The 11,254-nt window shown below is 42.8% G+C and overlaps 1 protein-coding gene across 1 annotated transcript; it reads right to left on the reverse strand.

The window, feature by feature from the left end:
- Window positions 1–10,072: 10,072 nt before the first annotated feature.
- LOC109755612 (probable calcium-binding protein CML20) lies at window positions 10,073–10,962 on the reverse strand. Its single transcript, XM_020314510.3, has one exon. It carries the CDS (start codon window positions 10,810–10,812, stop codon window positions 10,306–10,308), a length of 507 nt encoding a protein of 168 aa, XP_020170099.1. The 5' UTR covers window positions 10,813–10,962; the 3' UTR covers window positions 10,073–10,305.
- Between the last annotated feature and the right edge of the window lie 292 nt (window positions 10,963–11,254).

The raw sequence follows: 11,254 nt of genomic DNA on the forward strand, positions 1-11,254 counted from the left end.
TAGAAATAAGGAAACGGACCAGTGTTGTCTGCTTCATGACCATTTCATGTAAGGAAATTACGACCTTTCTGACCAAAATGGTCGTTATAGTTTAGGGCTTGGAGCCCCCCGAACAGCCTTTGACCAATTGGTCTCAAATGGTCGTATATTTATGACCAATTCTTCCAGGGTCACTGACAGAAGGTCACAAGTTGACATATTTCTTGTAGTGCTTATGATCTTGAAAATTTATTTAAGCCTCATGATGAATATGAGATTGCTAATAATGTTTGCAATAATATTGAAAGTGGGTTTGGAAGAGTGTCAAATTTAGATCCCACATATTTGCAGAATGTTCAATCTTATGAAGTTTTTGATAAAAGTGGGTTTGGAGAGGTCATGACTTTAGTTAATGTTCATCCCACTATTTTGGAAGAGTGTCAACTTTGCATACATGTGGATTGTGTTAAGAATATGTTTTGTGATAGCTATATTATTGAATTTGCTTATGATCCTACATGTAATTATTATGAGAGAGGAAAATATGGTTGTAGAAATTTTCATGTCACTAAATTTCTTCTCGTTATGCTGAGATTGCTATTGTTTCTTTCTTCTTCCTTGCATATGCTAGATCTTGCTTGTCTTGCTAAATTTTTTCCTATAAAATTCCTATGCATAGGAAGTATGTTAGACTTAGATGTGTTTTTCATGTGTTTCATGATGCTCTCTTTGCGCTTCAATTCTTGTCTTTCATGTAAGCATCATCGAAATCTCAATGCCTATCTTAGGGTGTTAAACGATAGCGCTTGTTGGGAGGCAACGCAATTTTATTTTTGTTCTTTACTTTTTGTTCCTGTTTAGTAGTAAATAATTCATCTAGCCTCTGTTTAGATGTGGTTTTATGTTTTAATTAGTGTTTGTGCCAAGTAGAACCTTTGGGAAGACTTCGGTGAAGTCTTTGCGACCTTGCTGTAAAAAACAGAAACTTTAGCGCTCACGAGATTAGCTGCCATTTTTTTACTGGAGAGTGATTTTAGGTTGATTCTTTTAGCAGATGATTAATAGATAAATTCCTCACGTCCACCAATTTATTTCAGAATTTTTGGAGTTCCAGAAGTATACGTTTGATACAGATTACTATAGACTGTTCTGTTTTTGACAGATTCTGTTTTTCGTGTGTTGTTTGCTTATTTTGATGAATCTATGGCTAGTATCGGGGGGTATGAACCATAGAGAAGTTGGAATACAGTAGGTTTAACACCAATATAAATAAATAATGAGTTCATTACAGTAACTTAAAGTGGTGGTTTGTTTTCTTACACTAACGGAGCTCATAAGATATTCTGTTTAAGTTTTGTGTTGTGAAGTTTTCAAGTTTTTGGGTAAAGATTTGATGGATTTTGGAATAAGGAGTGGAAATAGACTAAGCTTGGGGATGCCCCGGAAGGCATCCCCTGTTTCGTCTTCGTCTATTGGTGACTTTACTTGAGGCTATATTTTTATTCACCACATGATATGTGTTTTGTTTGGAGCGTCTTGTATGATTTGAGTCTTTGCTTTTTAACACAATCATCCTTGCTGTACACACCTTTTGGGAGAGACACACATGAATCGGAATTTATTAGAATACTCTATGTGCTTCACTTATATCTTTTGAGCTAGATAATTTTGCTCTAGTGCTTCACTTATGTCTTTTAGAGCACGGTGGTGGTTTTATTTTATAGAAATTATTGATCTCTCATGCTTCACTTATATTATTTTGAGAGTCTTTTAGAACAGCATGGTAATTTACTTTGGCTACAAAATTAGTCCTAATATGATGGGCATCCAAGATGGCTATAATAAAAACTTCCATATAGAGTGCATTGAATACTATGAGAAGTTTGATATTTGATGATTGTTTTGAGATATGAAGATGGTAATATTAGAGTCGTGCGAGTTGAGTAATTGTGAATTTGAGAAATACTTGTGTTGAGGTTTGCAAGTCCCGTAGCATGCACGTATGGTAACCGTTATGTAACAAATTTGAAGCATGAGGTGTTTCTTGGATTGTCCTCCTTATGAGTGGCGGTCGGGGACGAGCGATGGTCTTTTCCTACCAATCTATCCCCCTAGGAGCATGCGCGTACTGCTTGGTTTTGATGACTTGTAGATTTTTGCAATAAGTATGTGAGTTCATTATGACTAATATTGAGTCCATGGATTATACGCACTCTCACCCTTCCATCATTGCTAGCCTCTTCGGTACCGTGCATTGCCCTTTCTCACCTCGAGAGTTGGTGCAAACTTCGCCCGTGCATCCAAACCCCGTGATATGATAATCTCTATCACACATAAGCCTCCTTATATCTTCCTCAAAACAGCCACCATACCTACCTATTATGGCATTTCCATAGCCATTCCGAGATATATTGCCATGCAACTTTCCACCGTTCCGTTTATTATGACACGCTTCATCATTGTCATATTGCCTTGCATGATCATGTAGTTGACATCGTATTTGTGGCAAGGCCACCATGCATAATTTTTCATACATATCACTCTTGATTCATTACCCATCCCGGTACACCGCCGGAGGCACTCATATAGAGTCATATTTTGTTCTAGTATCGAGTTGTAATCCTTGAGTTGTAAATAAATAGAAGTGTGATGATCATCATTATTAGAGCATTGTCCCGTGTGAGGAAAAAAAAGAGAAAGGCCAAAAAAAATGAGAGAAAAAGAGACAAGGGACAATGGTACTATCCTTTTTCCACACTTGTGCTTCAAAGTAGCACCATGATCTTCATGATAGAGAGTCTCTTATTTTGTCACTTTCATATACTAGTGGGAATTTTTCATTATAGAACTTGGCTTGTATATTCCAACAACGGGCTTCCTCAAATGCCCTAGGTCTTCGTGAGCAACCAAGTTGGATGGCAATCCCTACTCCTCGCATTGACATGAATTGATGGGCATCTCCATAGTTGATTAGCCGCGTCGATGTGAGACTTTCACCCTTTTTGTCTTATCCACACAACCTCCATCATTATATTCTATTCCAGCCATAGTGCTATGTCCATGGCTCACGCTCATGTATTGCGTGAAAGTTGAAAAAGTTTGAGAATACTAAAGTATGAAACAATTTCTTGGCTTGTCATCAGGGTTGTGCATGATGAGAGCATTTTGTGTGGCGAAGATGGAGCATGGACAAACTATACGATTTTGTAGGGATGAGCTTTCTTTGGCTATATTATTTTGAGAAGACATAATTGCTTAGTTAGCATGCTTGAAGTATTATTATTTTTATGTCAATATTAAATTTTTGTCTTGAATCTTTCGGATCTGAACATTCATGCCACAATAAAGAAAATTACATTAAAAATTATGTTAGGTAGCATTCCACATCAAAAATTCTGTTGTTATCATTTACCTACTCGAGGACGAGCAGGAATTAAGCTTGGAGATGTTGATACGTCTCCAACGTATCTATAATTTTTGATTGTTCCATGCTATTATATTATCTGTTTTGGATGTTTAATGGGCTTTATTATGCTCTTTTATATTATTTTTGGGACTAACCTATTAATCGGAGGCCCAATGCCAGTTGCTGTTTTTTGCCTATTTCAGTGTTTCACAGAAAAGGAATATCAAAATGAATCCAAACGGAACGAAACCTTCGCGAGGATCTTTCTTGGAACAAACGCAATCCAGGAGACTTGGAGTGGAAGTCAGAGACGCAACGAGGCGGCCACGAGGCAGGAGGGTGCGCCCAGGGGGGTAGGCACGCCCCCACCCTCGTGGGCCCCTCGTAGCTCCACCGACCTACTTCTTTCGCCTACATATACTCTTATACCCTGAAAACATCCTGGAGAGCTACGAAACCACTTTTCCACCGCCACAACCTTCTGTACCCGTGAGATCCCATCTTCGAGCCTTTTCCGGCGATCTGCCGGAGGGGGATTCGATCACGGAGGGCTTCTACATCAACACGATAGCCTCTCCGATGATGTGTGAGTAGTTTACCACAGACCTTTGGGTCCATAGTTATTAGCTAGATGGCTTCTTCTCTCTCTTTAGTTCTCAATACAAAGTTCTCCTCGATGTTCTTGGAGATCTATTCGATGTAATACTTTTTGCGGTGTGTTTGTCGAGATCCGATGAATTGTGGGTTTATGATGAAGATTATCTATGAACAATATTTGATTTTTCTCTGAATTCTTATATGCATGATTTGATATCTTTGCAAGTCTCTTCGAATTATCGGTTTAGTTTGGCCTACTAGATTGATCTTTCTTGCAATGGGAGAAGTGCTTAGCTTTGGGTTCAATCTTGCGGTGCTCAATCCCAGTGACAGAAAGGGAACCGACACGTATTGTATTGTTGCCATCGAGGATAAAAGATGGGGTTTATACCATATTGCTTGAGTTTATCCCTCTACATCATGTCATCTTACCTAATGCGTTACTCTGTTCTTATGAACTTAATACTCTAGATGCATGCTAGGTAGCAGTCGATGTGTGGAGTAATAGTAGTAGATGCAGAATCGTTTCGGTCTACTTGACACCGACGTGATGCCTATGTTCATGATCATGCCTAGATATTCTCATAACTATGCACTTTTCTATCAATTGCTCGGCAGTAATTTGTTCACCCACCATAATATATGCTATCATGAGTGAAGCCACTAGTGAAACCTATGGCCCCCGGGTCTACTTTACATCATATAAGTTTCCGATCTATAATTCTAGTTTACTATTTATTTTGCAATCTTTAATTTTCAATCTATACAACAAAAACACCAAAAATATTTATCTTATTATCTTTATCAGATCTCACTTTTGCAAGTGGACGTGAAGGGATTGACAACCCCTTTATCGCGTTGGTTGCAAGGTTCTTGATTGTTTGTGCAGGTACTAGGCGATTTGCATGTAGTCTCCTACTGGATTGATACCTTGGTTCTAAAAAACCGAGGGAAATACTTATGCTACTTTGCTGCATCACCCTTTCCTCTTCAAGGGAAAACCAACGCATGCTCAAGAGGTAGCACCACGGAACTCCCGATCTAGGTTTCTTTCTAGGGATTTCTTGATTTATAGGATTTTTTGGCGTCGGTTTCACGTCAGGGGGGGTCCACGGGGCAACAACAAGGCAGGGGTGCGCGCCCTAGGGGGGGCACCCTCTACCCTTGTGGATGCCTCGTGGCTCCTCTGGGCCATCTCCGATACTCCATGGGCTTCTTCTGGTCCATAAAAAATCATCGTAAAGTTCTAGCTCGTTTGGACTCTGTTTGGTATTCCTTTTCTGTAAAACTCAAAAACGAGGAAAAAACAGAAACTTACACTGGGCTCTAGGTTAATAGGTTAGTCCCAAAAATAATATAAAATGGCATATTTATGCATATAAAACATCCAACATGGATAATATAATAGCATGGAACAATAAAAAATTATAGATACGTTGGAGACGTATCAATGAGCCAAACCGTAATCACATATATGAGTGTGCTACTTAAATGTAAATCTTAATCTGTTTGTCCTAGTGAAATCGATGTTGCGGTAAGTAACAGTGAAATCGACCTTACACCTTACCTAAAGACCTAAAAGTAGAGGCATGGAGGGTGGTTGTATGTTGCTTACCTCCATGGGAGATGATAACGAGAACCTGCCGGTGTCAGAGATGGACGAAGGGGACAAGCAGCTGATCGAGGACACGAGCACGTCCGGTCTATGAGATCTTGGTTCACGCTGCTATTGGCACTCTAAATCTAAGTTGTTGCCACCGACGATGCCGATAACAGAGGTTCGATTTTCCCTCCCGCTAGAGATGAGCAACTAAAAGGAAGTGAGACAACATTTTGCAACAGAAGATTTTCGTCTTTCGCCATCCTCCATGCATGCTCCCCGTGTACGTCGTTTCCCCACCTTGTGCTCACCTTATCGTGTCTCCAAGGATACGATGGATTCGAGTTTTACCTGTGGGCTAGGATATACGATACTTTAAGTATCGTGCGAGTACGGGCTTATGCCTCGCGCGAGCAACCAGACGGGTTATTTTTGCACCCACTGAGCCTATTTGGAGTGGGTGCGAGCAACAAAACATGCCCTAAGTCTCATTTGTTTATGGCTGATGAGCAAAAAACACCACATTGCACACAATAACATAACACGCGTCCCTAGTAATACATGTACAATGTTCTTAATTTGATGCATGCATTTGTTCTTTCATCCCCAGCAAGCCGTGAGGCTACTCATAGTGGGGAGTATCATACACTAGTATCATATATGCATATGATAATAGTGTGTGATACTACCTCCATAGTGCATAGTATCATAGAGTAGTATCATAGATAATCATATTTATTGCCATGCATGACACAAAGTACCATAACATTTAACATGATACGATATCTACGTATGTTATTCTAACCCTCTCTCTCTTCTTTAATTCTTTGCCACATTAGCGTGTTTGCTATTCCCGAGTGCATGATACCGGCTATAATACCACCACTATGGCCAGCCTGAGCACACTGAGACACTAGGGGTCGACTGAGCTATTACTACCAGTGTACTAATGGAAATGTGCCCTAGAGGTAATAATAAAGTTGTTATTTACATTTCCTTATATCATGATAAATGTTTATTATTCATGCTAGAATTGTATTAACCGAAAACTTAGTACATGTGTGAATACATAGACAAACAGAGTGTCCCTAGTACGCCTCTACTTGACTAGCTTGTTTATCAAAGATGATTATGTTTCCTAGCCATAGACATGTGTTGTCATTTGATAAACGGGATCACATCATTAGAGAATGATGCGATGGACAAGACCCATCCGTTAGCTTAGCACTATGATCGTTTAGTTTGTTGCTATTGCTTTCATCATGACTTATACATGTTTCTCTGACTATGAGATTATGCAACTCCCGAATACCGGAGGAACACTTAGTCTGCTATCAAACGTCACAACGTAACTGGGTGATTATAAAGATGCTCTACAGGTGTCTCCGATGGTGTTGTTTGAGTTGGGATATATCGAGATTAGGATTTGTCACTCCGATTGTCGGAGAGGTATCTCTGGGCCCTCTCGGTAATGCACATCACAATAAGCCTTGCAAGCAATGTGACTAATGAGTTAGTTGCGGGATGATGCATTACGGAACGAGTAAAGAGACTTGCCGGTAACGAGATTGAACTAGGTATAGTGATACCGACGATCGAATCTCGGGCAAGTAACATACCGATGACAAAGGGAACAACGTATGTTGTTATGCGGGTTGACCGATCTTCGTAGAATATGTAGGAGCCAATATGAGCATCCAGGTTCCGCTATTGGTTATTGAACGGAGATGTGTCTCGGTCATGTCTACATAGTTCTCGAACCTGTAGGGTCCGCACGCTTAACGTTCGATGACGATTTGTATTATGAGTTATGTGATTTGATGTACCGAAGTTTGTTCGGAGTCCCGGATGAGATCACGGACATGACGAGGAGTCTCGAAATTGTAGAGAGGTAAAGATTGATATATTGGAAGGTTGTATTCGGACATCGGAATGGTTCCGAGTGATTCGGGCATTTTTCCGGAGTACCGGGAGGTCACCGAAACCCCCCGGGGAAAGATATGGGCCTTATGGGCCATAGGAGGGAGGCTAACCAGCCCACAAGGGGCTGGTGCGCCCCCTCCCACAAGGGAGGAGGCCGAATTGGACTTGGGAAGGGGGCGCCACCTCCTTTCCTTCTCCTACTCCATCTCCTTCCCCCTTTCCCCTTCGGTAGAAGGAAAAAAGGGTGGGGCCGAATCCTACTAGGAATGGAGTCCTAGTAGGACTCCCCTATCCCTGGCGCGCCCCTTGTTGGCCGGCCTCCTCCTCCCCTCCTTTATATACGGGGGCAAGGGGACACCCCAAATGCACAACAAACAATCTATTAGCCGTGTGCGGTGCCCCCCTCCACAGTTATACACCTTGGTCATATCGTCATAGTGCTTAGGCGAAGCCCTGCGCCGGTAACTTCATCATCACCGTCACCACGCCGTCGTGCTGACGAAACTCTCCCTCGGCCTCAACTGGATCAAGAGTTCGAGGGACATCACCGAGCTGAACTTGTGCAGATCGCGGAGGTGTCGTACGTTCGGTACTTGGATCGGCTGGATCGCGAAGACGTTCGACTACATCAACCGCGTTACTAAACGCTTCCGCTTTCGGTCTACGAAGGTACATGGACACACTCTCCCCGCTCGTTGCTATGCTTCTCCTAGATAGATCTTGCGTGATCGTAGGATTTTTTTTGAAATACTACGTTCCCCAACATGTACGTAATTAATTAACCTTTCTTATGCATTGTTGTTGTGCACTGCCCAATGTATGTAATAAATCCAGACATGTTTTCATATGAGCATAATAATTAATTGTTTAACAATTTTGAGCGACTAGCTAGATGCCTAATGATCGTCAGACACTATGTGTGGTGGTAGCAGAATGGGTAGATCGAAAAATACTTTTGAACACATTTCTTGCTAATCTTCTCATTAAAAATTAGAACAATGATTTTTGCCTCTGGAGTGCTAGCATTTTAAATACGACTAATGTGCACGTGCCCAATAGCTTGCTCCTCATAATCCGCTTTCACTTGCTTTGTTTCTCCAGACTTTACCTTTTTATTGACATGGAGATATACAAAAACCCAACGGCCCACATAACCACTCGATAATACTTGGGATTCACCCTTTGCTCATTTCCTAATCTTGCTCATCAAGGGCCATTAGAAACAGATGCTTCCGTTGCTTGCCAATGGAGACGATTGAACAAGCAAGCCCCCTTCAATGTGTATTCATCTTGGAGTCTAACACCGTGTTTTGATTGTGACCGTGTGACTCAATTGTCGTTAGTATGTTGGTGTGATTCGAGCTCCTTCGTCTTCGCCTATAGTGTGGGTAGATCAAGAGGTGGAGTCAAAGTCGACACAAGCCAAAGATGATGACCTCACCAAAGAGGTTACGGTTGTAAAGCAATGGCAAGTCCACACTAGAACGATAACAAACACAAAGTCTAATGACCTAGTTGCAGAAGGGTAGGGGTGCTCACGATCACTGGAAGAGGATCATGCTCCTAGGGCTATAACAATGTTCAAACTCCGTTGTACTAAACTCCTTTCATGCCTATAACCCTGTTCAAGTGGGCATTGCTGGAGCTGCCAAGCAATCAAATCAAAATCCGACATGTCAATGTTGGCGTGCGCCGGATCTAGGTGGATAATGATCAACACCGAAGGAGGTAGAGGCGGTGTCAGTCGCTCTCACATTTCCTTTCCGAGGGGTTACAGATCCACTCATCACCACAATATTTGCCCTACATGAAGGAGTGGTTTTTGCACAACTTAGAGGGCGCAAGTGGTGATGGAGATGGATTGCTTAGAGACCATCATCCTCCGGTATACACGTCACAACTCCAGATGGATCGTGACACCTATCTTAGTTGAAATAGGGAGAGATCTCCATGTTTTGCCTCTTTTTCGATTAGGCATGCTAGGAGAGATGCTAATAATTCGGCATATCTTTCCGTGCCGCCAAGCTTTCACTCTGATGGTGTGCGACTGCTGGTTCAGTGAAAGCCTGGACTTCCTTGTGAATAGTATCCTAACTGAACTGATTGTAATCGACTTGCTATCAATTAGTAAAGCTCCAAAGTTCACATGCATTAGCGGCATTTGGTGCTCGTCGACACCATGACGGCCAAGTTTGGCCTGAAGATTTAGCTGATGATGTAAATGTTCGTACGGACCAATATTGTTACTGAGCCCGTGTGATTTATGAAATCGTGGGTGTTCCATTAAAAAAAAAGCTCTCAAAGTTCACGTAGAAAAAACTTCTTTTGCCATGAATATTTAGAAGCACTCGAACATGTACATATTGTGTGATTGCACCCCGGAGCTAGAAGCCTAAAACTCCTTGTGCTAACGCAAGTGCCATACACGTATAGACCTATAAAAGGATATACATTCTAACATACCACTGCTTCACATTCGAGAAAATCAGAAAGAAAATATGTGTCGGCGCTAACGCCTCTCTTATGAGATTCATATCTTCCTAATGCGATCGATCGTACAAGATAACTTCCTTGGATCAAGATTGATCAATATGAATATCTAGGTGAGTTTGCATAGGAAAATCACATCGAAACATTTGGTGGAATTAAATTCCCGGATCATCCTCTCAAGTTCTGCCCAGAAACTAACTAATCCCATTACAACTTGTAACGTAAAAAACTGGTCCCACTTTACACTTGCCGGTAACTACAAGCATCGATGAACGAAGGAGAAGCATAGACAGATCACAGCGCGAACGGATCACGCGCTCTTGGGCGCCATCATGGCCTTGAACTCGTCGAAGGAGAGGACGCCGTCGCCGTCTTGGTCAACCGCCGCGATCATCCTGGAGCACTCCTCAATCGTGTGCTTCTCCCGGCCGAGCAGCGGCTGGAGAAACGCTCGGCGCAGCTCATCGGGGGTGATCACCCCGTCGCCGTTCTCGTCAAACAACGCGAACGCCGCCGGCAAGTCCTCCGAGCCCCCGCCCTTCAGCAGCGCCCCGAGTTCCTCGATGCTGATCAACCCGTCCCCGTCGCTGTCCGCCTGGGCGACCATCTCCTGCGCCTCCGCGTCCGTGCAGCCCCAAATCTCGCGTATCTCCGCGGCCGAGATGCGGCCGTCCCCGTCGGTGTCGTAGCGGCGGAAGATGCGGACGAGCTCCGTGTCGTGGTCCTTTGCTGCTGGAGGGGCGGTGGCCCGAGGAACCGGCGGCGGCTGCGATTTGCGGCGGAAGGGGGAAGAAGCGGCGGAGACAGCTTGACCCATGGTGATCGATTGAGCTAGGTGGGTTCCGTGCGGCGTGCGTTTCCGTGTGTTGCGATGTGGGGTTTTGGGCTCTGGTCGATATAGGGCTCTCTCAACCGCGTGGGTTTGGGCTCGGATCGCGGAGGCTCCTACGAGTACCAATTACTTTTGGTTTCGGCGTTAACAAAATTGGAATTAATGCGCGTTGCATGTTTGTGAACCATGGTAAATATTGTTTCCGCGTCCATCTCTGCCACAAACGTGTTCTAAAAGGCACGTAGTGGATTTTGTTTTTGGAATATATGCAGCATATTGATGATTGATTTTTGAGAATGATAAATTCCGAACGTTTGAATTTTAAAGCATGGCAATCCGAACGTTTTTCATCACAACTTTAGTTCACGCGAGGTTCACAAACATGACAATTTTCTGGAAAAAAACCCGAACTGGAACAAAGTTGTCA

Source organism: Aegilops tauschii, chromosome 6 (genome assembly GCF_002575655.3).
Source record: "Aegilops tauschii subsp. strangulata cultivar AL8/78 chromosome 6, Aet v6.0, whole genome shotgun sequence".
In the NCBI taxonomy this organism is placed as follows: domain Eukaryota; kingdom Viridiplantae; phylum Streptophyta; class Magnoliopsida; order Poales; family Poaceae; genus Aegilops; species Aegilops tauschii.